Source organism: Zerene cesonia, chromosome 11 (assembly GCF_012273895.1).
Source record: "Zerene cesonia ecotype Mississippi chromosome 11, Zerene_cesonia_1.1, whole genome shotgun sequence".
Classification (NCBI taxonomy): Eukaryota; Metazoa; Arthropoda; class Insecta; order Lepidoptera; family Pieridae; genus Zerene; species Zerene cesonia.
Window position 1 is genome coordinate 8,064,838 of NC_052112.1, and position 27,834 is coordinate 8,092,671.

Below are 27,834 nucleotides of genomic sequence, written 5' to 3' on the forward strand. Positions count from 1 at the left end.
TATTGTATTAGCTTTCATGGTCAACAAGTTGAGCAACAGTTCACCAATAATGTTGCAAGAAACTTTGTTAAAATGTTTTTTTTTTCGTATTTTTTGAAAAGATGTCTTGCTCCTCGGGTCCCTCCCACTTCGAAACTCTGCAATACTCAGTGTTACCTTCAGTATATTGATTCAATTTTCTTTCGTTTGTCCTGAAGTCTAAACTCTTAACAAATGCCTACCATAAATTTAGTAATAATTGAATATTTGTAATGTTTCTCCCTACCCGAAAGCTATAATGAACAATATATGTGAAGACACAAATTTTTAAGTAATTAATTTACCATTTATATAATTTTTCATGTCAATAAATATTAATTAATATATGATAATTGTAAAAAGCAAGTCAACAAGATAGGCTAGGCTAGTATTCGAAATTCGTATATGTTGAAGTTTTTCCATGGAATCTGTTAAAAGTACATAGGAACATCGGCTTAAAATGTTATACGTAATAGCCGCTGGCTCGGTGTAGGGTTTCAGCGATAAACTAACACGGCCTGGAACACGGACCATACGCGGCGCTGTAACAGAATATTATGAGGGCGTAACCCGCGTGGCAGATGGTCGTGGCTCTGATTAAACTTAATTAACTGAAGCCATTTACAGGCGACGGGGACAGGCGCGGCCCAGCGTCGTGCGTGATGCGCCGTCGCACCCCTATATGTGGCCACCAGCCACGGTCACCGACAGTACATTATAAAGCAGATTAGCGTGTTATATTCTTTTTATAACTAATTGAATTGACTCAATGTATTCAATGTTCTAAGTGTTGTTTAGGAATGGTATTTATTTATATCAAATTTTTCCTATTTGCTGCATTATACACGAATGTACGACGTGCTTTTCGGAACTATATATATGAACTCTATTATGCAGCATTATAAGTTGCGCTCTATAGATTCAATCGGGCCATCCGCAAGATTTATCGTGCGGCCTCACGCAGCTGGCGTAGTAAGGTCTATCGCCCTTGTTCCTTTTATCACCAGCTAAAACACGCCCGTCGTGTTAATTTGTTTGCTTTGACGCGGCTAAACTAATGAATCGCCTCGGGTCTGACCCATGTCCGCGACCCAGCAGAGAATTAAACGTTACGCCCCTTAAATTGTTACGAGCCAACAAATAAATCGTAAATCAACGATAAAAATACAAAGTAATTTGTGCAAGGTATTAGATAGATATCGTCTTTGTAAAATAGCCTAGCAGTTAACCTTAATTTAATATTAACACCATCCCGACAGAAAAGCAAAACGAAATTGAGCGATGAATGTTGTGGCGAAAAGTGTATCTAAGAATGATGTCGAGCGCACTGATTTAGCACGAATGAATCAGAAGCGCTCAGGTGAGGTCGCATTCCGCGCACTACGCTACCTGCGCGCTCAAAATATCCACTCGTGCGCTCTTCGCCTCGCACACTTATATACGTGCGGATTGTTTATTTTTGTCGTACATGCGTTTAACGATATTTCCTTGAATCAAAGTGGTACTCCGCAATAAATTGTGATATACACATTTTTCGCGTTCAGTACGTGGTACACTCGATATTAGAATTGTGAATATTTATGTTATTGAAGCAGATTTTGTTTTCATTCCAGGCCTTTGTAATTGATTAATTTATTGTTGGTATTTATAAAAGAAAATCGTGTCAGTTACACTATGAACAACTCGACAACGACCAAACGTATTTCAATCATTTTAATTTGTTGAATTTGTCTCTGCTTGAAATAGGATAATAACTGATAATAAATTTAAAAATTTACAACGCATTGTTTACCCGGGCGAAGAGCTACTTATAGAATAAAGGGATTGTTATTAAATACACTGCTCAATGTAAATCCAAAATCTTGTATTTATTCAACGTATAAAACGGTCATCCATTACTTTTCTTCGAATTTTCTGCTTAAGAACTATTTATTTATAGATTTAAAAATTTGTATAATAAAAATATACGAAGATAAAAACAATTAATTAGTTCTTTTTGTAGTATTTTGACATTGTTTATACAAACACCATGCAGTCTGGCGTAGAGAGAGAAAATTGGTCAAGTACGATGATTGTCGTCTTGTTTTTGTAGTATTTAAATGAAAATGTTTGTACGGAGTATAGACTGTACTCTATAGTATAATCTAAGTAGGTACCTGTGCTCATTACAAATTATTTAACGGGATACCTACTCTGAATTAAAGCCGCCAGCTAGAAAGCATATCAAAGCCGCTAGCTAGCAAGCATGGAATAATGTAATATCTACCTCTGGTAAACTTGAACAAGATAGCTGATTTTATTAAATTCATAAAAAGCTATTCAGAAAATGCATGTAATTTTACTATTTGTATAGCGATTGTTAAAGTGTACTCAACTTATTTCAACATAAACGGTTTCTTGGTTTTGTTTGGTTCACCACTTAATTAGGTACTGCTCGTAAAACTGTCTTCCTCATCTTATATTTACCGCGTTTGCCCTTTTTATTATCCGATTACATGGGCCGCGCGGTTTGCAAAGCATTCTGTTGCGCGAGGGGGAGCTGTTTCATTTGTTTCTTCAGAAATTACTCCAAACGATCTCCGGTCTTCTCGTAATTCCTTTTCTGCTTTGTAAAATAATTTATCGGGAAGAATAAACAGTATTATACAATTAGCACAAGCTTTTGTGCCGTTCATTCGTTCTGTCATTTCCAATAATTAATGTTTCGACCGATATCATTATGGATGCTCGTAGCTTATCAGTGCAGTCCTTTGGGTAAAATTTGTCGCGCGGTGTAGAGGTAGAGGTATTTACTTTGATGCGAGAAATTATATTCATAATGTTTGCTGAAACCTGTTTGCGTGAAGTGAGAATGTGAATACGTTATTTTATGATCGAGCGTAGTTCTACTGAGAGTAGAGTTGGTTGAGGATAACGTGGCGTTGCAATTAGCAGGGCACTCGACGCGTCGCCGCCCGCAAACCAAAGCACGGACTGCACTCACATGTCGCCGCGCAAATTAAAACGCGACACTCGACCCGATCACACTCAAACACAGATTTGTTCTATCGAGTGAATCATTTAACAAACATTTTTAATCCTTGGTAAATACGTCACCGCTGCGCAGCTTGAACGATCACTGCACAGGCTATAATATATATATATATAATATAATTTCGTTTCACAATTTTTTAACCAATAAATAAACTAATTATTAAATTGTGTAGGATCGTGGTTGCTGGAATTAATATGTTAAAATTCTAATTAATATGAAATATCGCTATTAACTTGGCAGCGAACAGTTCCCTATACAAACAAAACATTACATACGCAACTCATGTTTTGTTAAAAAAAAAGTTTTGTAGCGTTATTTTAAAATAAAACTTCTCTCCTATAGTATGAAAAGCAGTAAACGTATGGTTTGGTGTAAAATACACTACATATTTTAAATTGAAGCTTTAGCTTGTGCTTTTTACGCATTGTACTAAGGATATAAAGTTCACATTGATGATTTTATCTAATATTTGTTTAACCGACTTCTTAAAAAGGAAGAGGTTTTCAAATAATAAGCTTATATATTTAGTGTTTGGTATGTTTCGTTAAAATTAGTTTAGATTTTGTTAAAAATAATTGTAAAAAAATAAGGTTTATATAATGATAATTAAAGTAAAATTGAGAATATCAGTGGTGATCTTTAGAGAAATAGATAAATATTCAACAATTCTACAGGAGATGGTTATGTAGTAACGAGGAAGATAAGTAGTGAAGCCCGCAGACCCTATACGCTGAAGGTGCAATCCCACGGGCGCGCCTCTTTGTAATTGAGAGCGCCAGCGGGCCGATAATTGTGGCTGCTCGCGAAACCAGCCGGCCGCGTTCCCGACCACCGCGCCGCGTAAATCATGCCCGTTACTCTCCATTACTTCATAATGCCAAATTGACTTGCGAGGATTTTCAGATTCGCCGCTGCTTTACTAGCCTTTAGCGCACTATCTTTTGTACTATTTATATTCACGGGCTTAGCACACAAATAGTGTTTCAAAATAAACAGAACAAGAATAAATGTATTATTATTTTAGTTTTCTGATCTGAAACACTCGCGTTGAAGCTTCGTTATGTATGCAAAGATACTGGTTAAAAGCATTTGCTGTATTTACTGTATATATAATAATACAACGTGTGACAGTTTCAAAGGGTTTCTGTGAAATATAGTTATATCGAGAGTTTACACCACTTGTCACGACAAGGACGTCTATTTAGTAAAGACATGCGAGCTTTTTAAACAAAGTTTATCTGTTCTATAAAAGAGAAAGAAGGTGCGCGATAAAACGATCGCGTGACTTGGCCACGAACCGTTGCTTCGGTGAATGCCTTGATTAGGAGAGAGTTATATTGTCTAAACCGAAAAATAACGTTATTTAAAAGCGTTTTCGTATAACTGTAAAGGCGCCGAATATTAAATTGCAATAACTGTAAGGGTTTTGTGTATTAACTAAAGATAAATGTGCAGAGAGGTACTGTGGTACCAAAGGATTGCTGGCACTATACGCTTATCGGCAGTGACGTAATTCCATGGGCGGTGCCGACGTAGAAGCATGTAGATCGCGAAATTGATTGCATGTTATCAGATAGGGCACGGGTTCTTCGCTAGCGTTTAATACTGGCGTCGGACTAGGCACGCGATCCTTGACAGGAGATCGCCCGCGCCCCCATCGAGCGTGGTAATTACGGAGGGCCGTGTGCTCCGGCGACGTCGCCGCAGCCGACTTCGGAACACGGCCCCGTAATTACCCAACACACCTAATACTTGTCTGTTTACCCTAATGTATATTGCAACGTTTACTTTGTATTCTATCGTCCGTCCATTTAACTTTAAGTCGTGCCAGACGATTTTATTTACGTGAAAGTTTTTTTTTTTACGTAGTTATGAACACAATCAACGTCATAATAATGTTTTGATTATTCTTTCCGTGACTTGAAATCATTGTATTTGTACTTAAAAAAAATTAATATCATTATACTATAGCGTATTTTTCTAGTATGTTTGTATTTTCTTAATGGCAACTTTTTCGTATTTCTTATATTTTTTAATTTGTATTATAATAAAAAAATTTTAGTTATTTGTTTAAAAATTGAAAACATTTAATGTCATGTTAGAAAAATTGAGCGTAAAGGTTGACGCTATTATACAATATACCTACTTATTAAATTTATGCGCATAATAAAAAGGTAGGCGCAACCTGAAAATCAAAATTGACGAGAAACTCGTTTCTTTTGTCTATTAGTTGGAGTGTTGATGTTGCGACATGAATTGGAAAAGGTTTGTTTAATGGTTCGGTGGGGTGAAGTGTTTCTCCCGCGAAGCCCCGTAATTTGATTGGGGCCGTGGATGGACCGAGAGCCGCTAAGAATCGCGCCTCGCCCGACTTGCACTAATTGCCTCGCGCAATATAGAAAACAATGACAAAACTTGGAGCCGCTTCGGTCGGTCTCGGCCTTCGACCTCCCGCTTTTTATTTAAAATTCGTTTACCCGCCTCGCAGATTGTAATTCAACCGAGTTAGTACGTCTGACGTTATGAAAACAAGAGTTAACTTAATTTCGTTCCCATTTTCAACTGAAATCTTATACCAATTATCATCTTGATAACATTTTTTTTGTCAACAATTTTAAATAAACACACTGTATGGATCACACTATTGGATTAGTTTTGAAAGCTTATAATGTGTAGTAGTGTGAGAAATCGACAGTTTAATTATGTTGGTAAGTGAGGTGGCGGACGCGGACGCAACTCGGGGCCGCGCCAGTAATTGATAGTGACGTGTGATGGACGGGTAGCGAGTGTATATTGCACCACCGGGGACCTTACGCTGGCGCACTTAACTTTAACTGATTATCATTATATTTGTTAACAATAAATTTGCTATTATTATATTATTGAACTTTACATTTTATTAGTATATTTAGTTTAGATAAATAGTATTTGTTAAATATATGCCAAAATTACTTTTTCAAATAATGTGACATGTTTGTATCGTGCATTTAAAGCCCACTTCTCGTGTATTATAAATTCGAGTCAGTCTAAAAGATTCAAAATATACCTTTTTATTTGTTACACGTTCCTCGATTATTTAGTTGTGGCCCACACTTGTGTCCATACTGTGTGGACATTGCAAACTAAATAAACTCACCTTTGCAACCCCTAGTTTAAACCTCTGCAAACCAAGGCCGAAGGGAAAGTTTTAAGGTCTGCTTAATAACGCAAGCAATTTGAGGGTCTCCCCATTGTTTGCTTTCTTGTTTTACTAAGGTGATTTGATGATTTCGACTTATTCAACTTGTGGATTTTGCTGCTTGCTTTTGAAAACAATTCGTGGCGCTATAACTTTATTCAGCCCAATTGTATTAAAATAACCATTTTTATTTATTAGGTATGTAACTGTCAATATATAAAGAATGTGATGTTATTTTGAAAAAATTAAATTGAAATAGGTTCTAATAAAATTTTTGAAAATATGTTCTGAATACAGTCGGAGTATACATTTTACTGATTTTTTTATTTAATATAAGATTCCTCTTCGTATATAAATATTTAATAAAATATATAATACGGTATAAGATGATTTATATAATAAATTTCTAAAGTTTTTTAGATGAAATCACTTAATATGTCTTTTCTTAGTTTCACTATCATACGCTTTGAGAAACTAACCGGCGTTTCTCTAGAGAAAGCCAAGTAACGTTACCAGTCGCCTAGAAATTACAGAAATAATCAATTTCGTTTTTACCATTTAGTATTATGTTATTTTTTTTTCTTATTCCTCAATTATGTGTGTGTTTGCTCGTACAAAATTTTATGCGCTATCGCAAGTAGTCATTACTCGGTAGCACAACACATAAAATTGAGATAACGGTCACACATGAGAGGTCGACGTTATTGCTAAGTAATATTGATTGGTAGAGGCAGGTACGAGGTGGGGCACGCGAGGTGCGATGTTTTTATTCGCGCAACACGTCCTCGGCTGCCGTCTGCCACGATATGTCGTCCTCCCGCGGGACACTAGCCGCACTTCCGAACGGAGATATTTATAGCCGCCCCAGAAGACGCCGTTACCTAATGTTACGTTTTATGGTAGCCCTTATTACGGTTTTCCTTCAGACTTCTTATATTACTACTTCTCTTTTGGTGCGGGAATTGGTCTTTTTCAATATTTATCAAACTGAAGCGTGTACCGATATTCTACTGCAGTCCGTCCGACGGTCACTAGTGGCTCGCAAAAACGACACATGGAAGATATTCTTTGCGGCAATCGTAAATTGAGCTAGTCCCTGGGGTGAGGCGGATAAGGTCGCTAGCGGCTGAGTTCCACCGTATACACTAATCGCTCTAGCCGAGCTCCTTACGCTCCTCGCACCCGGTGTTACGTTCGTGCATCCCGTCCTAATGGCCGCGAAAAGCCTCTTTTGTTGCGTTAGCTATTTGTTATATCTCCTCGCGATTTACTTAGATACCTTCTTTGACTCGGGTAATTGTTCTTTAAAATTGACGGTTTTGTTGTGCATAAAATGCTTTGTCACATGAAGCTTCGAGGCAGCTCCGTTAATCCTGATTTATTTGTGTAAATAAGTGAGGAATTAATAATTTCGCTCGTTCATTCTGAAATAGGATAGTACATTTAGTGTTAACTTTTACATTACATAATAACATCAATATTATACATGTGAGTGTGTCCGCCTGTTACACTTTTACATCTCCACCGCAGGCAAAAACAAGTTCGTTCGTTTTTGATTGATTAAAATTATTTATTTCATATTGTTCGTACAAAAAATACTGTTATGAGAAGTATTTTGTAAATCACAAATTATAGTGCAAAGTATAAGCGAAGCCGTATACCGCATCGCTCTTGCCACGCTCTGATGCTCCCACGGCCGTTCAACTCGAGATCGTTTTACTGATTTCTGCTTGAGACTCTGTTGCTTCCTCTATTTTTATTTCAAAAATGAAAATTAAAGAAGCTATGAGACTGACTGTTTAGAACTAATATCTTGGTCTGCCTTTTTTTTACATTAAAAGATCAATTCAAGTAAAACAAAACTAATAGTGAAACTAAGAACCTGATAGATAATACGTATTTAATAACGATATGTGTTGAAAGCTTGGAAAAAACAGGTTTCCATATCTGTTCGGACGCAGTTGAGGGTCACTTAGCTTACAATTTTATAAGGTCGAAAGGTTGTTTAAAACTATTCAAATGACAGTGACCAAAAAAAAAAAAACAACGGTTTTTATCACGGCAGATTTTGCATTGTTAAGCACAATAGGATATCTGAGACATTGTTATATACATATACGTAATAGTAATGATTATTATCAGTGTACAACGAAAGCTCAGATGTCACCTTCCTTGTGTACGTGTCAAAATAATGATACGTGTGACATACTTTGCTTTTGTGACAATTTTCGCTGTAAGGGGCTACTCTTGCAACCCCATGATGACTGCGGTCCCTCGTTACTGTTTCAGTACTACCTAAAGCTAAACACGGCCATTGTCGCTAATGATCTTGCTGTTTAGGTATTATCGTAACAATCGAGCAAACAAGTATTTTTGAGCTTATAAGACTTTCTTATTTTTAGTTATCTCGTATATACTGTGTAATTCACATTTTTTCTATTGTTGTAGAAAATATGCACATGAAGTAAATAGACTTTTCACTTTGCGCCACCATTCATCCAGATTCATTGTTCTTCGAAATTGCTCCGCGCTGGTAGTAGCGCTATGGGTCTCGGTATTTTGCATCTATTATTGTTGCTAACAGCGCAGGCCTTGCCAATCTAGAAGGATTTTTTCGATATTTGGCCATCTACAATAGCATGTGAGACGAAGCACATCTAAAATCTAACAACAACGTTAATTAATCGATACTCAATGTTTATTGATTATTCCTTTTATTTTTCATATAACAGCAGCGGTGAGCCTGGCAATATTATCCGTATTGGCAAATAGATAGCCGATAAAATGATAGTATGTTTAGCTGTAGTTGTTTACTCGACAGCGGTAAAAGGTTTGCGAGTCCCTCGCGGCGCGGGCGCGTTTGTTTTCATTTCGTTATTTACTTTTAATTTGGCAGCAAGCGGATGATGCAGCCGATGTACAGGGGCGTGCCGTGTGAATAATTGAGCCGGTACTTTGCCATTTATCAGTCGTCATGATTACTCTGTCACGAATATAAATTTTCATAATTTCTGAATAGTATACGTAGATAGACATACACGTAGACGTACTGAATAGTTTTAGGTCGTTCTAGTTGAGCCGACTTCTTCAGACTGGTTTAATAATAAAAAATCAACGACTTATACTTAATTTAAAATTACTTTTAACAAAACATCACTTTTTGTGTATAAAAAATTATAACTGATTATGTGTTATAACTGACCAAGGTCAGATATAATATTTTAGCTAGTAATTTTGTTTATAAATTGTAATGTGATTTCCTTGTGTGAAGTAATACCAATATATCTATATAATAATCATACTATATACACCCATCAAGAAAACCAAGGTATATTTTATATTTCGTCAAGTGTCTTAATATCTATGAAGTACTTTTAGATATAGTGCAGAATAATAGCTTATTTTAAGGCTTTTAATGTTGTCTTTGTTATTTTTAATGAATTTCTCTAAAAATGGTTTTTTTTTTTCACTTTTAGAGAAATTAATAACAAAACACAGATCGTATGGATAATATATATATATATATATATATATATATATATATATATATGTATTAATCTAATACTATCGATGTGTACCATATTCTTTCACAGATAATGTACAATCGATTTAATCAGGATACTTATATTTAAAAAATAATTTGTCTACTTGTACGATGGTTAACCTTTACATCTAATTAACGCACATTAAAACCTAACTAATATAACTATGATTTCTTAATCAATATACTCGGGTAAAGAATAAAAATTAATAAAGTTTGTGGAAAGGCAGGCGTTTCTCTGTCATTGAACAATTACATACTAGTGTAGTCTACGTATCCTACAAGAAAAATGTAACGATTCCTTAAAGAGTGTATTCTATGGGCTCTAAATGTGTATGTGTTTATCTTTCTGAGGTGGATGATGGTGTATATGATAGATATGATAACTATCGAGGAAGGACACGACGTGCACTATAGTAACCATGACCCTGAAAGATTTTTTGTGGAATTAGGGTTGACAAAATACCTTAAAATTTTCTCTTTGAAGTTAGATATACTTTGCTTAAAAATAATAAGCAAAATAATTAAATTTGTTGTATGAGGGCAGTGAGAGTACAACAATGTTTGGGAAAAAATTCTATAACTGTAACACGTATTTCTAAAGCTTTTTCAGAACTTATATCATCACTCCCATACGTCTCTCAAGGGGACATTCTTATAAATTGGATTTAACTTAGAAGACCGTTTTTGTCTTTCTAAGCTACTGTGTGTTTTTTTTTTTGTTTTGTTATTTTACCGTACAAACATTGTATTCATCTATTATTAGCGTTATTTATTTCGTGATGAGTTCACTAATTGTTTAAATTTGTTTAAAATATTTGATTTATTAAACGCGAAGGGTAGAAATCTAATCGCGAAACGTGGCCCCCCCGAAGAACTTTCTTCGAAATTCTTTACATTATTAATGTAATTTTGTGTAATGATTAAATAATACTGAAGCAATATATTGGTCGTTTCACAATAAATTATGTGAATATCGTATATCGGTATAGTAGTTGAACTTGCAACAACACATGTCGGTTTGGGAAAGTGGGACGAAAGTAGTGCTAGGTGCAGGGCTTGCGGCGAGCGGGAAGCGGCAAGCGGCCGCTGCAACAACGGTGTTTGTTGACGAGCCGGTGGGCGGCGCGAGCGGGGCGCGGGTCGCGAGCACCGCGCCGGCTGCAGGTGAGCGCCGCGGCAGTTCCGCGAGCAGAGCCGCGCGCGATCCACGTGCCGCCCGCCAGACATGTAGCTGCCGTCGTGTGCGCACTCAGTGATGTGTCTAGTGTTGTGTTTGTAAATAAACTGTGACTGGATACTCAGACGATATGGTGGTTCTCGAGGGTGGCGGCGCTCTGCTCGAGCCGGCTCTGGCCCTCGACGGGGCGACTGCGGCCTGTCTTGAAAGAGCTTACGCTCAGGCGGATGTTTCCCTTAAACTTTTACCAAAACGTTATATCAATCTACATCAGTGGTTGTCGCCCGTGACCACTTCAGTTACCGCTGCTTCGGCTGCTGGGAAAGATCTCAAATTACAGATTGTAAGATATTTATATGATTAATTTGCTTTTAATAGGTTAGCGCGTGTTGTAGTCAAATACTATGAGAACAATAAATTCCATTTGATTCATATTAATATTGGTTAAACAGTATTATAATCACGAATATGATAGAAGTTAATAAACTGTGGGTTCTCCTAATACGCGCATTCATATTATTATAAGAGCTAAAACAATTATGCACTAAAATGATCGTTACCAAATTCCACTAATGGGTCAGATAACCTGTTTTAAACGATGTTGATGATACTGTTGTACTAATAATTTGAACAAGAACTAGACAATATAAAATTATAAAATATAATACCAAATTTTATTTATAAAATAACAACTTTTTTGTTCCTATTTAAAATGAGAATTATATTGGTAGTTTAGTATGATATTTTGATGGAGGTTCCACAGTACTTATTGGAATTGTTATTATTCGAAATGTTTATGTAGGTATCATCGTAGTATTTTTTATAACGATTTGGTTTCTATCACTCGCTTAAAAAATGTTTACTAAATATTTTACTCGGTAGGTTCTTATTGTTATTTCCAAAGAAATTGGGAAAAAGTTTTTATTTGTGACTTTCAAAGTACTTATTTAATCAAAAAGATAATAGTTTTTCTGTGATCAGAGAATATGCGTAGAAAGAGACTGCTACTTAAAATACGAATGAATGGTCTTATATTTTACGAAATATACTTTTGTATATAGGTCCATGAAATAACTGCATAATAATTAAAAGTACAAAATGATTTGAGATTCCTAAGTATTATTCAGAGGTTTTATTGTGCTGCCTCGCTCGCGTGAATAATAAAAAGGTAGATTTAATATATTATATTTAACTCTTCAACACACCAACATTCAAAACTAACCTTATTCCTATGTAGTTTATTGCGTGAAAGTAATACATTTTCACATCCAGCCATCAAAACTATCCTCTTTAATAAAATAGATATTATTATAAAATAGAAATAAAAAATATCGACGTTCTCAATCTGTACTCGTAAAAAGAAAAAAAATGCTTGTTCCATAGCAAAAAAGAGAATTCGTAACTTAAGGTGATTTAGGTTATTGTTATCTCTTTTGCTATCTCGAAAGTATAAAAAATACAGATAGGATACAGAAATGTAATAATTTACCAATAGGTAAATTATTATTTTGGGTTTATTAATTAATTAACTAGCTGCGCTCCGTGGTTTCATCCGCGTAAGTCCGTTTCCCGTAGGAATATCGGGATAAAAAGTTGCCTATATGCTATTCCAGTTGTCCAGCTGTCTACAACGAAATTTCATTGCAATCGGTTCAGTAATTTTTGCGTGAATGAACAGCAAACACACACACACATCCTTACAAACTTTCGCATTTACAATATTAGTGGGATAGGATTATCAGATCCAAATCCAAAAGAAAAAACATACAAATTGTTTTGAAACAAAACGTAATAAATTTAAATATCTTGCTAATAATTCGGAAGAAGTAAAAATATTAATCGGGAAGCCGGAGGTTATTACCGACGTCAATCCTTTATTTAGCCTTTATTCCTATAAAACAGACAGAGGCCCTACCTCTGCATCGAAAATCTGTTATATAAACGTATAATACTGTCACATGCTCACCAAATCATACATTAAAATTTTAGTTTCAGTTAAGAGTTGTGAGGAATTAACGATCTGATTGCTTAAAATATATTTTCTTTAAGGTTTTAAACGAATGCCGCAGGGATTAATAGCAGATGTATAAGTATGATTGGAAAGCGCTACGTTTTGCGCGCGGTGAATCCGACGCCGCGGACCGTCCGCAGTATCGTAGCGTCCGATCTTGCCCACCATTCATACCGTATCCCTGAAAACAAGCTAAATGAAAAGATTTGGTTTTATAAACCGACTCACCTACGGCTTTTGAAAGTTCCTGCACGGTCTAAAAGTTTCATTATACAGATTGAGTTCGCCTTTTGTAGTGCATTTTGCAGCGGATTTCCATAAAATTTTGTAATTTTTGACGGTCGTAGACGCTGAGCTTACGAGATAGAGTTTAAAGTTGTATTAGGTACCGAGCTCCATTTTATGAATAAATTCAAGATACAGACAATAGCGTGATTAAAATGTTTCCTGTTAACACACATAACTTTTAAAATATTTAGTAAATAATATAATGGTGAATAATCATCGAATTGTATAAACATAGTAGTCAATAATATGCATTGTAGTTTGATAGACGTATGCATCGAATATTGTGTTTCTTTTATATAATATGACAACAGTTTCAGGCTTCGGTGTTAGGATGAGGGAACTGCAGAAAGTAACGCTCGTTTATTTCCAGCTCTTTTGTTATGTGCTGTCGCGTGAACCCGCTCTGAAAAATTGTACTTGTTGGGGCTTGTAGATGCGACTTACTGCGATTGTGCTAGCTATTCTTACGAGCCAATGTTAAGTTCTCGTGATTATTAACCTGACAATTTATCTCACCTCGAGTCCATGCCCAGATTAAAAAAAAGATTTTTGGCTATTGACTTTGGCTATATCATATCGCATACCGAACTATATTGTTACGAATTTATCAATGATGAATTTACAAATGAATATAGGGAGACTTGAGGACTTTGTCGCATTGCTTATACTAATTTACATGTAACGAGGTGTATTAATAACATGTGTATAATACGCGCGTTGCGGCGAATAGGTACTTTGTATATGAAAACACAACACAAAGACGAAGGGTAAGGTGGAACATACGAGTCGTGGAATACATTAGCCGCCACTAGCGGTGTTAGCGGTAGAATACAGTAATATATTTCACTAGCGGTCATTTTCGACAATTAACCACATAAAATAAGTGAAATTATGCATGCGGTCGACGACGGCGTATATCACGTCCAGTTACGGGGCACAATACCTACCCACCTGTATATTCATTATTCAAAGAAATGTTTCGCTCGACCATGCCGCGTCCGGAAGTGCTGCCTCTGTTCGAGTGATTGATGGAGAACTCTTTATATTTATTGTTCTTTTTCACTTAATGCCATCTCGCGTTTTTCATTCCATTTGTTAAAAACAATGGAAACCAGCAACTCAACCCTCTTCAAAAAAGCAGAAGTTTATCGATTCGACTGTAATTTTTGTGGCTTTGCTTTTTTGCCATAAGCGGGCAACTGACCTGGTGGTTCGCCTGATGTTAAGCGATCACCACCTCCCATGAATATTCGCAAAGGTTGTGCCCCTGTAAATGTGCTGCCCGCTTTTAAGGCGAAAGGGATAAGCAAAGGATTGACTCATTTAAATCCCATGTAAATTTAAATCACATAAATGATCCCATTTAAATTAGAATTTTCAATGGTTTTAAATATGTGAAAGTATTTCCAAGCCTGTTTGAACCGTCCTCACAAACCGGGCGGCGGATTCATTTTCTGTTGCAATTTCCTACAATTTCCGGGCAACGTTTAGTATACTGACGTGTTGGAAAATTATTTTCATGTAGATAGCATGTTTTACGATACAGTTGCCATTTCACATTAATATTTAATTGCCTGCTAAGAACACTTTAAATATAAATATTACTTAGAATAAGAACAGGTTTAATAAAGAAACATGTGCTAGATGTGAATGAAGTTGTTGAAGGCAACGTAAGCCCAAAGGAAGGCAATGTCAAGCTCGAGATCAACGTCCTCATTGAGCAGTTGTATGTTACGCAAGGCGCAAGAGTTGACCATACAACCTACGAGTGAGGTGTTGTGCTGAGCCTACCTCACTTGTACCAATAACAAAATTGAACCTTGCGTAGTTACTGCTTATTGCGCATTAATAATTTAAATCAAATGCTCTACACTAATTTAATAGATGTCTAAAAATTCAAAACTTATTTTTATAACATTTAAACTCATGGCAATTAATGAACAGTAAAATGTCATCATTGCATCAATAAAAAAATAACTACATTTAATTTAATAATATTTAGACCACCATGATAAAGCAACTTATTATGTTAAGCCACAAGTAGTATGAGTAATGGTTAGATAATAATGGATGGGGCGAAAATGAGACGTGTGCTCATTCCCAATCAACATCACCTTGAGGTGTGCGTGAATCAGCAGACGGCTCACGGCATGCTCACCGGTGCGGTGTGACGGCGGTAGTTCAAGAATAGCATGCGGTCTATTTAGGATTCCTCTCCGTTTGTTTGCCAGCAATATGTGTCATTGTTAACTAATTTAAGTAACATCCTCTGCCAGCTGTTACAACATAGCAACCTGTGAGATCATTTCACAAGGGAACTCCGATACGCTTATTAATTTTTATGACTTTCTACTGAGAGCTGCCTTTACTTAATTATTCTTAATTTTGTTAGTATACGTGAAAATAGCCACTAAGAAAAATGTTATTGGCTTGATTCACGATGCCTAAGAGCAGTAAATTTGTCTCCTACATTTTATTGCAACGTCGTATAATCTCTCTGTATACGCACTTTTTACGACTATAAGAATTCAGAATAAAATTGTCTATTTCCTTTTCCCGTATCTTTTTGAATATAGTTTACTCTTCGTCAGGTTGCAGTCAAATCTAAGTAATAGTCAAGTAATATTTAGCATTGCGTTTTAATGCAGTAAATGTATTAAAATCAACTATTTGTTTGCTCTAGTGATTGTAATCAAGAACCACTAACAGAATAATGAGAATTTTAATTTTTTAGTGAGGTCGACCGCATTAATAAATACTTTATTAATTAATGTGAAACCCTGGGTTGCAACATCCGATAGCCGGGGACATTATCAGTGGAGAGTTGCGTAAACATCACAATGTAAAACACGATACCGTTTAGCCAGTTAATTAATTGCCGTGACTGAGACTGGGAACGAGGAACGAGCGACGGTTGTCGTGGGCTCGTTATGGAAATAATGAATGCGAGCCGTGCACTACCAACAACCGATGCACAAGTTGTTACTCGCCGGTTAGGTACATCTCCAATCTACGGCGCCCACTTCGAATTATATTGTTAGCAACAAACTTCTACGACTTCCAACGGTCTTTTAATTGATATTCGATTCATTTTTATTTATAAACTGTCTAGAATTTCTAATCAAACTGCATTTAATACAGTGTTACAGCAATGATATGTCAAATAGCTCGCAACGAACGGGACGTGTATGTGAATAGTCCGAATCTAATTAGAGTTAATATGTAAAATATGCACTTGAAACGCCCACAAAGAAGCATCTATATGCAACATGTGCGGATAGTACGTTGTAGTAGTATGCTATTAACATTTTGTGTAATATAAATGCTGCTATTGATATAAGACCTTAATCAATTCTACATACGATATTGTATCATACGTTGTGATGTTTATTACGTATCCATTAATAACATGAATATATAGAGATCGTAATTATCGATATCATTGTATCTCCCCCGCCTTTTCTTTGTCTTTTTTTTAAGTATGAATATTTTTTTTATAAATTTTTTAGGAGGACTTATTCTAACCGTTTTTTTAAATAATCAATGAGACAATAACCATGGAACCTTATGCGTTATTAATTTAACGTCCATTGAAATAACAGAAGATTTTGCCAAAACTAATTTTAATGATTACAAATTGAAGTGATGCGACGAGAAAGAGCAAAGCGCAGTTCGGTATATGAGCTTATAGGGGTCGTGTGATTGAAGCTACGAACGAGACGTGTCACTTGATTTAATTAAGAGTCGCTATACCTCCCGCACCGTCGTGCTAACACCACCTAAGGTACCTGCAGGTTAATTTCCAACCGACTCATTTCGTGCGAGATTTATTTCAATATTAAACCCATCTTAAACCTTCCACACATCGCGTTTTCACCTCTTTAATTTGTTAAAGGAGTGACGTAGTGAACTACACTTTGTGACGACGTTATGTTGTCTCTATTTTGTTTGAGAGCTCGAATTGAAGCAAATATTTTTTGGCATATTTGAAATTAACTAAGTTAATTTATTATTTTAAATCAAATTTATATCTCGGCTCTTACCGGCTCCGACCGAATTGCCAAAAATTAAATATAGCTTATGTCACTTAGATAATGCAATCATGCTTTATGTAGATAAAAGAATAATTGAAATCGTTTCAATATTCATGAGTTTGTGTCGATACATTTATTCACATAGGGTGTTGAAATTTGATAGATGAAATAAAGGGCACAATTTAAAAAGGGTCTGATCCTTAAATCCGCTAGTGAATTGCATCATTTAGAGAAAATAGCCGTCATTTCTCACAGTTAGCTCGCAGAGTTGAAATATAACGAGTGATCTTATTTGTTATCCAGGCGGTTAACGAATGATCATGACAATTATTACCTATGGTTTAGTAGGTAGGTCCGGTGTCATTGAAATTGAATCTCAACGTCTATTTGTTTCTTTATATTGATATAATTATATTATTTATGGATCTTCGCCGAGGGGACGATGACCAAGTCCATATATTATGTAACTCTTGATATTTATCAGGTACTAGCCACGCGGTTTTACACACGAAACCCACAGGCAATAGCAAGTATCTATAGAGCTCGTGCCTTATTTCGATGTATAAGGTATATTATTTTAAAGTTTCATTGAAATCCATTCTGTATTTTTTTGTAAAAGATTAAGAAACATCTATTCATCAAGCCATTCTTTCGCGTTTATAATATTAGTAGAATATATTATTGCATTTCTGTTACTTCATACTTTTTGTCGGTAATAAATCTTGTAGACTTATGTTAGCATATCTTAACTTATTTATACCACATTTGAATAAAAATTTCCAAGGAAAGAATAACATCGGATAATTAGAAAGAGATTTTGCGAATTTTCAGTGTCGGCGTAATGGGCTACTCTTGTCGGCCGTCATCACGCGTCGCGGGAGAAGTTTGTTATTAATTCATCGTTTCTCAACTCGCCCGCTTTCCCTGTGTTACCCACTTACCATTGCAGCTCGATTATTAACTACTAATTTTAGAACGGCTTTATATCACATTTCTCCATATAAAAACTAGTACATAAATATTTTAGCAAAATAATATAAAGTTTACAAGTAATATGCAAAAATACACATTTCATCGTAAATATTTATGCAAGATTTTAGTTGTCTTAATTTGGGTTCGGTGAATAACCCCAGTTGGTTGCAACTAGAAATGAAATCTTTGTTAAAATTATGGCGAACCACAATCGGCAATCATATGATGGCCAAAAAGCGTCCACGCGATGTTGATTGTGACATTGTCTGATAAAAGCGAAGCTCGGGCTCCGTGGTCGGGTGAAGGGCGAGCGGGGTGCTGCACGACCGCCACCCGCATTTGTGATGCAAATTGTTGCGCCGCCGCGACGCAGAGCGCCGATGCGCTTCACGCCTTACCTGCTTTGCTCAACATAATTATTGTGAAAAATATTCATTTGTCCGCATTCACCACCTCGCCTACATAAAGAAACTACAGTTAACTTTGCAAAACAGACTATTTCACCTTTGTGTTTCGTTCTCTTTTACTACATTTAACATTTTCTTTTGCCGAGTAAGTCGACACCGTTGTTGATCCGCCAATTGTAATAGGGGAATTCAATAACTAACTGAATGACTGCAAGAAGCCCGTGTGAAGTTTCGTGAGAACTTACGATTCTCGGCACTCGATTGAACGTTATCATATTTCAAACGATTTCGCAAAACGAGTAAGAAACGAAGGCAAGAAGCGTGCGGTGAAACCGAGTCAAAGCGTGGGTATTAGAAACGCTCCGATTACCACGGCACCGAGAGATGCTTCTTTTGTTTCTGTACTTAAACTTTGACAAATCTCTATTTTAACTCGGATCTCTTCTTAAACGTTTATATCATTGAATCACAAGATGATTTTGTTTAGAGAAGACCGCATATTACAAGATTCACGGACAGCTCTACCACCGGTGGTATGACCGCGTTCCACTAACGGTATCCATTCCGAAGTATTTCTCTGGCGCGTGGCACACTTCGTGCGTACATTCACCTCGTCGATCTCACTGACTCCATTCTGCTTTCCACAGCCCTTTCTCTATCAAAACATTAATAACCTCGTTATTTTGTCAAATTAAGCTATTTTAATAATATATGTTATGTGATAAAAACAAGTAACACCTATATAAATATCTATTCTAAAACGTATTTAATGAGATCAAAATACCGTTAGATAGAGTTCGATGCACTGGCGGTCGTACTTAAGTTAAAGCTAACAGTTTTACAAATTACTGTTATTTGTTAATGTTTTCATAAGAACGAAGAATATTTATGCAATATAAAATCTATATTCGTTCTCGTTACGGCTTAAATAATTATTAAACCCTGTATAGTTAACCTCTCGTCATTTCTATCACAGTCCAGTCACAAAAGAGTCAGATTCTGGTAATGAGGATTCAGACTTCTGAGGGACTTTTTTTTTTCCACAATTTGTTTTCCTTCTCATAAAGTTAAAATGGGTTTTAAAGTTATGGTTGAAAGTCAATGATAAAAACGCGACAAATTTCCTTATGAACCTCTTATTTCTTGAAAAACTATTTAAAATGTGGTTTTGTTGCAAATTGAACCGTTAAGAAATAATAACGATACAATAAGTATGCTCGTATTGAGCATACTCAAAAGCACCCTTTTTCTGCCTTAACCTTTGTGACACCAATTTTGTTTTAACTGCATAAAACAATAAGACAAAATATGTAATAAATGTAAAGTAAGTAATGTAAGTAAAACCCATGGGTATCATTATTAGCGCAAGGCTGTATTTTTTTTGTAGAAGGTAGCTAAATTTATTTCTCAATTAAGCGAAAGCTTGCGATATAACTATGAAATTGCTATTATTAAGTTTCGAACTTTTTAAAGGCCAACGAACAGGCTTTAAGGAAGCTATTTCGCTATCCTTCTAACATTTCGAGCGGCATAATTACATCGCTTTGCTTATTTTCCTTTGACTCATTCTATGAAAATTAATTTTAGGCTTAAATATATCTCGGTAGTAGTAAATTGTTTTGACAAGTATACAATTTATATTTACTATATGCATAATAGATTGCCTATATATAATGAGATAATAGTGAGGGCCGGAGGGTTGTTGTGTTATGAGTCCAGTTAGCGCGAAATTGGAGCGAGAGCGACCCAAGGCGTAACGTGCCACTTCATTACACCATTTCGTTACCGAAAGCGTCTTATGGACTTGTTAACACCTTTCGCCTCCAGATCGCGCTTTTGGAAAACCCCTTCATACCGTTTTACCATTTCTTAACACATGATAAATATACAATATCTAAAAAGCACCTGAATAATATAATATCTCATCGTTAATCTTGATATGCTATATTTTAGGCCCCGTATTATATCCTTTTCTAAATAGCTCGAAATTAAAGTGTACGTAGGTGAATTATTGGTTTTACAAATAACATTTTCTACGTGTGCAAGGCGTTGAGCTCGGTTTCTTGCGTGCGTATGATTACTTCGCCCGTTTTACTGTGTAATATATTCATATTTTCACCACCTTCGCATCCTTAATGTTTCGTTTCCTTCTCCGTTCTTTATGCGAGGTAAAGCTTATGCGACTATATTATTTATTTGATACCAATTGCTTTTTTTAAGCATTAAATATAATTATAAACAAATATGGTATCATTTGACTTTTTGCATACATACATACATACATACATACATACATACATACATACATATCATTATATTGCAGGTACAGTATTTACACAATATCTTTTTATATATTTATTCGCATTTGGTTTGAGATTTTATATGTCATCAATCTTTACATGATAACATTTTTTTTAACAAACTTAAAAGTTAAATAAATGTTAACAAATAATATTCCATGATGACTTTATAGTATTCACCCTCCAGGGTAGGGACATATAATAATCATTGACGTGTGTGTTGTTCCTGCAATCTATTTTAACATAGGTATTATAAACATGCACTTTATAAAAATAATCAAACTTAAGTACCTATAACAATTGACAAAATTTTGCCTGTGTGAGCAGGTTAATTTTATTTGAAAATATGATGCATACAAGAACATTTTTAAAAAGAAAAAAAAAGCGAAAATGAATTTGACATTATATTATTTTTTATTTAGAACCGTCTTCGATGGTGATGCTTTGCGTGACATTTCTTCAGATAGTTTTCGACAAGCACCGTGCATACAGATAGCAGCTTAATTGACCTGTTCTAGACAGCAAGTGTCCTTACAGCCTGACCAATTGGTCATGTCGTAAACTGATTTACAACGATTACCATTCTATTCGCTTGTAAAACAAATGGAATCAGTTTTATATTGCAAAATAACCATTGAACTAAATTTGTTGTAACTTTCTCGAAATTCTATGGCGTTACTATTTTCTATGAAGTATAATATACAAGCGCTTTACTATATGGAAATAATATAATTCTGGCGTTGATACCCAAATGCCACCAACCGTCTGAACCGTCATCTGATCCATATAATCCATGCGCTTCTCGCTGTATCCGAACACGCCTTTTTACTATTCCAAGCTGTCTTTCGAAATACCACTTAAGTCTCATCGGACCGTGTTTATCCCTATGATGTCCTTTTAGGATTATGGAGTCAAAAATTATAGATATTTTGAATCAAAATATACAAGTTAATTTATTATAAATATTGATTTTATGAAGGGTGATATATAAGGGTGTGATAGCGAGGTGCGGCACTGGAGTCGTTGATGCGGTGACGGTTGTAGTCTTTTACGATAGGGGTGTGCCGCGGCTGGGCGCGCCACTAATTTTGATAAAAGCATCGTCCGACCGCACCCGTGCTACCTCAGAAACAACTTTTCTTCCAAATACCAATACGCTATATGAATATATTTATTCATACCAATACATTATTTCTTTTTGTTATCTTCGATTTATTTTATTCTCCTCCACTGTCTAAATTGCTATTAAGTAAATTTTTGTTGTTAGTGTTGGTGTACAATATTTATACTTTTTGAAATTAAATCGCGACATTTGTTGTGTTTTAAGCAATAAGCGTCATCTGATGAGTATTCTAGTAAAAAAATCAACGGTTAATTATGTTAATTAGTGTTAAATGTATTATCAAATGATTATTTCACTTCCAAACTCTGAATCTATTAAAAGCTGAGACCACACAGGAATTTTCCAATGTATCTTCTTTCTATTTATCTACTCGTGTAGTTATAATTGTAGGAAAATTCCTGTTTATTTTGTGAAAATATTATGTCTACCATTTTGAGATTAAAATAAATATCAAATCTTAAATAGTTGTAGATAGATAGAAAGTTTTTGTTTTCAAATATTCTAGTTAAAAATAGGTTTATGTAATAAAAAATTATAAACATGAATCAGGATACAAATCATCTTCACCACGAGGGTTAAAAAATATAGACAATGGACAGTAGCTATTATCAAATCTATATTATAAGTAGATTCGTCAATATTAATATTAAGTTTTAATTCTGGCAGGGCGTGGGCGACGAAGGCGTGGCTTTGCTCCGCCCAACTTGTGCCCGCCCTCGCCCTTTGCCACCTTTTCGCGAAAATCTAGAGGCTTTTTGTGCGAAAGGTAGCTAGAAGTATCCAATCAAATGCTGTAATTAAAACAAGAAAATTTATTTTCATTTGAAATGGAAAAAAAAAATGTTAACCTTTCTTTTTTCTAGATTTCGTAGTATTATTTAAGAGGACGGCAGAAGTGTAATGAAGTAACCGCTTCGTTTTACTCGCGAATGTAAAAAAATAATAAATATTTGTTTGTGAAAATTGATTACATTTGGCCTTAGATGACAAAAGAGATGAGCAGCCTGCGGGGCAGATAAACTTGTTACGGCAAGATACACGTCAACCACGGTCGAAGACGCCGGAACACGAAAACCGTGGATATCCCTCTAATCTTATTTTGACTTCCGTTCCCGCCGACATCAATTTACTCTACAAAGCTAATTTTGTTCGAAATCGTTTTTAAAATATCCCTTGATACAAAGTATTTACACAAAAATTTTAATTTCAACAGAGTAGAATTGTTTTTTTAAGAAAGTTAATAGTAAAACGTCCGATTCGCACGTAGCAGGAGCATATTTCTTCTACCGCTAAAAGGTTCTTGTTGACGAAGCGTTCGATTCAAGAGGCACGGCGACATTCTCGTTCTTGTAATTGATTGCTTTGTCACGTAATTTGTTTGCCGACGCCTGGAAAGTGCTATTCTCGCGGGAACACAGAGTAGCGCGTCCTCTCGTCATCAGACTTGTAAATAATAAATGCCATCCAACGCGAACGATGCTCGTACAATGTAGCACTCCTTCTCACCTTCTCGTTTCGTGACTCGACAAATACACATTTAATTACTGTGCTTATTAATGGTCCTCCATACAACTATGCACTATCATGAATTTGCTTTACTGTTGTTAAAATCCGAGATACTCTTGTTCAGTTAAGATGTTTTTGTTGTTAATGAAAAATTATACTCTCCGTTATGTTACTTATGAGTGAATCAAAAATGATTGAATTATTATTTATATAAAATTTATGAATATCCGAAAGTAAAAACTTACATCCTCAATTCTACGGAGAAAGCTATAACCATGAAGGCGATTCTTAATTTTTCCAACTTATGGCATATCGCGGATATTTGTAGCTTTGTTCAGGTTAACTGAGCAGATCCGAGCACGTGTTTTCTCACTAATAACCCTGTAATTGGTATTGGAGCTCGCCGCAGCCGTAGCCGGATTACTGAACGTCTAATTGAATGCGAGGCGCTTCCTTGCTTCCACCTTGCTGCGACAGAAACGACTTAATTTTGTTGCGGTCAAGTTGCTCTGTGCACGTGCTAGCTTCGCACCCGCACGCCTCTTAATTACAACATCCCGATGAATTAAATTGCTATGGAATCCGTAGCCGAAGCTAGAGATCAAAGGCGACACCCCGACCGAATGAGACTTTGGATTTACCCGCCGCAAAGTTACGACGTTAGATAATCATTCCGTGTCAATTAGCTAATGAAAAATAAAATAGGCACCCGGAATGTAGTAGCTTCGTAATTAAAATTACGACGGTCGTGCCTGGCGTCTGTTCGAAAATTTTATCTATTGAACTTTCTGACGAGTGTTACAAATGTCTTAATATTGTGAATTTAATCTTAATTATAATAGAATTCACCAAACCGTTGTGCTATAAATTTACTAATCATTTTACCTAGTTTATAATTTTCTTCTATGGAAATTTTAAAAACACATTCATTCTACTTTCATGTTGGATGTAGTTTATGATTTCCGTACAAAAATAAACACATTGATACGTTGCAGAAAGGGGATTAAATTAGCTAAATTAAACAAATATTATCGGCAAGAGTAGTTTTGTGAACTCATCTATATAAGATAGGCGCACAGGTGGTAGCAATAGCAGCAATGGCACGAACGCTGTTTGTATGGCCAATGTTTCATAGTGTTTACTAGATCGCGCAGAGCTGGAACCGAGCCAACTAATCTCTTCCCAACAGGTAAACCAAACTCACTCGTTCTAGATGACATCACACTCGCATTAACCACTTCAACGCATCGTGAATCATTTCTCTCGAACCTCGCACCTCAAATAATTGTATTTTAATATATTAAATTATTTAGTCGACGCTCGAATATCAATATCAATGACTTTTTTCTGTATGACAATATTGAAGATTTGTGCACTCATTTACTATGTTACCTAGGCTTCGTATCACCTTTTTTTACATTAATAATGTATTTTCATCTCATCTTATGTACAAACTTGTGTAGAGACGTACTTTTTTATTTGCGGAAAATCCAGACAAGATAATACCGTAAGCCGGTCGGTAGAGGCATATGCGGCGGACAGGAGCGTGCCTTGTTATTAAGTTTTTAAACGATTGTGTTAATTAGCGCGTTTCACGGCGGCCAGCCCTCGAGCAAATGCTGTATTGAATAAAAAGTAATAAATGATACGTTTCTTTATTCATTAAATTTAACGCTTAGCGCTAGTTTTAAACACGCTTATTAGAAAACTCTATATTTATGCTTTAAGTACAGTTCGTTTTATTAAAAAAATAAGTATTTTCTGTAAAATGTTTGCATGAACACTTAACAAGCATAAAAAATGATTAACTTTAATCTTACAGCCTTAGTTAGTACATTTACTAGAATTAAAATGTATTTTTGATTGTTACAGCAATTATTCCGATCCCAACAAGCGGCGGCGGCGGGCGGGCAGGCTGCGGCGGCGCAGCTGCAGCTGCTCCAACAGCAGCAACAACAGCAGTTCCAACTGCAGCAGCAGCTCGCCGCCCAGCAGGCGTTCACGCAGGCGCCGTACGTGATCAACGCCGGGCAGGAAGGCGCGCCGTACGTGAGCGCGCTGATCGCCGGTGTGCCGCCGTACTACGGCGTGGCGGCGCCGTGGGGCGTGTACCCCGGGCTCGTGGCGCAGCCGGCGCAGCAGCAAGCGCAGCAGCCGCGCCGGCCGCTCACGCCGGCGGGCGGCGAGCAGCAGGTGAACGGGCAGGGCCAGTACGTGATCCCGTACTACGACCCCGGCTCGCTGGTGATGGGCGCGCGCAACGGCACGCCGCTGCGGCTCGTGTCGCCGGGCGGCGTGCTGGCGCCGCGCCAGTACCCGCCCGCGCACCCCGCCGCCACGCCCGCGCCGCACCAGCCGCCGCAGCCGCAGCCGCAGCCGCAACCCGGTCAGTACCACCACTCCGACCACCCCGACCACCCCGACCACCCCAAAACACGCGACCCACACGCCACACTTGCTGTGTTTACATTACACCAAAACGATTCAATTAATTATACGAACCATCTGCGAGTGTCTGATACCAAAACGCACATATCTATTAAATTATATATCATTCAATTATCTTACTTATACTTTTCTTCTTAAATTATTACAATATCGAATCATTACTAAATGAAACTTATGTTTCATGAAGTTATTAATAAATTGATTGCAATTACGTACAATAAATAAAAAGAGTACCAATTTTAATAAATGTTTATCGTAATGGAATAAATCAGTGAACGAGCATCAATCTTAACTATTTGTTGTATTATTAACAAATTATAAATTCTAAAATACAAACATGAAACTTTTTATCGTTCCTGTTATAAAATTCTGGAATATTTTTATTGAACAAAGTGGTTGGTTTAAGTGGTTTTATAAACATTGAATATGATATTATATTTATTTATTTTTTTAATTATGAAATTTATATATATCTTTATGGTCAGATAACTGACATTGATTCATTTGTGATGTTTATTGGATGAATATTAACAATTTTTTAATCATTGATATACAACCATCTAAATTCGTTCTAATTGAATTAACCCATTCACTAAATTACTGATTTGCCTCACCTAGGCAATAGCCTACCTACAATCGGCTTACCATTTTTGTACATTTTAAGTTTTTAAACATTTTTTTACTTTTGTATATACAGGCACAACACATTTCATTAATATAAAATAGTTTTTCTGTGTATTATTGTACATAAAAAAAAAATATTTGCTACATTTACATAGTCTAGTTATGTAGATTAGAATTTTGGTACTCATATGTATAAGTTAATGTTTCATTGTCACGCTTTATTTTGCAGTGCGATGAAATTTTCTCATAAAGAATCTTATAAATATATACATGCGCTAAAAATATAAACAAATTAAATCTTTTTATGACATTGATAATTATTATTATTTGTAAAGTGAGGGGTTGAGTGTTTTGTTTATATTTTCGGTGAGTTCTTAGTTCTTAGATCAATCAATCTAAATTCAATTGTGTTTAAACATGACTTAATTTATGGTCAGTGATGTGTTTTTTGATAACCTATTGTAAATATGCATCTCCGTTTATACCGGTAGTTGTACATAAGAATGTAGTTATAAGCCAGAATGGGATGATCAATTTTACTTTTATCAATTATGTAGCATTTCTATGAAAGCAGTCTGAAATTTCTGCTTATTTAACGACAATAGTTTGAACTAAGTACGCCGTTTAAGTATGGGGTCATCAGTTAAATGAGGCCGAGTTAGCGGTGTCCGGTAACGACACGGGAATTCGCATACGGGCTCGTAGCTTCTCAGTAAAGACCAATTGGGCGCGTCACGCGACGGTTGGTCTCTGGGAGCGGCGGCAGGCAGGCTCGTGCAGCGCGGAGGTATGGTTGCAGGCGGCGTGGCGGCGCGGCGCGACTCGCTGGAGTTCGGCGGCGGGCCCGCGGGCGCGCTGCAGGAGTACGCGCGCAAGTGGGGGCCCTCGCCGCTGTCGCCGCCGCTCGCCGCCGCGCTCGGGCCCGTGGGCCTGCGCCCCGTCTCCGCCGCGCCCGGCGCCGAGACCGCCAAGTACAGGTACCCGCGCGCGCCGCCCCCTGCCGGCCGAAACGTATCAACCTTCATCTGATGGGTTCCTACGTTTCGGCTGTCAGCACCGACAGTCAGTAAACCAGTTTAAGGCTACGGTGATCGAAATCTGAACGTTTTAGTCTAGAAACTCAAAGATACTTTCGCCAAATTTGCATTGTGAGACGAAAATAGCATTATA

At 36.4% G+C, this 27,834-nt stretch overlaps 1 protein-coding gene across 3 annotated transcripts in view; it reads left to right on the forward strand.

Annotated features, from left to right (window-relative positions):
- LOC119830263 (maternal protein pumilio-like) overlaps positions 1 to 27,834 on the forward strand; it is a 66,064-nt gene that overhangs the window by 30,616 nt on the left and 7,614 nt on the right. For all 3 annotated transcript variants that reach the window (XM_038353218.1, XM_038353216.1, XM_038353219.1), the window contains 2 exons: positions 25,465 to 25,978; positions 27,464 to 27,641. In XM_038353218.1, the coding sequence (XP_038209146.1) occupies positions 25,465 to 25,978; positions 27,464 to 27,641 (692 nt within the window). The remainder of the gene's footprint in view (positions 1 to 25,464; positions 25,979 to 27,463; positions 27,642 to 27,834) is intronic.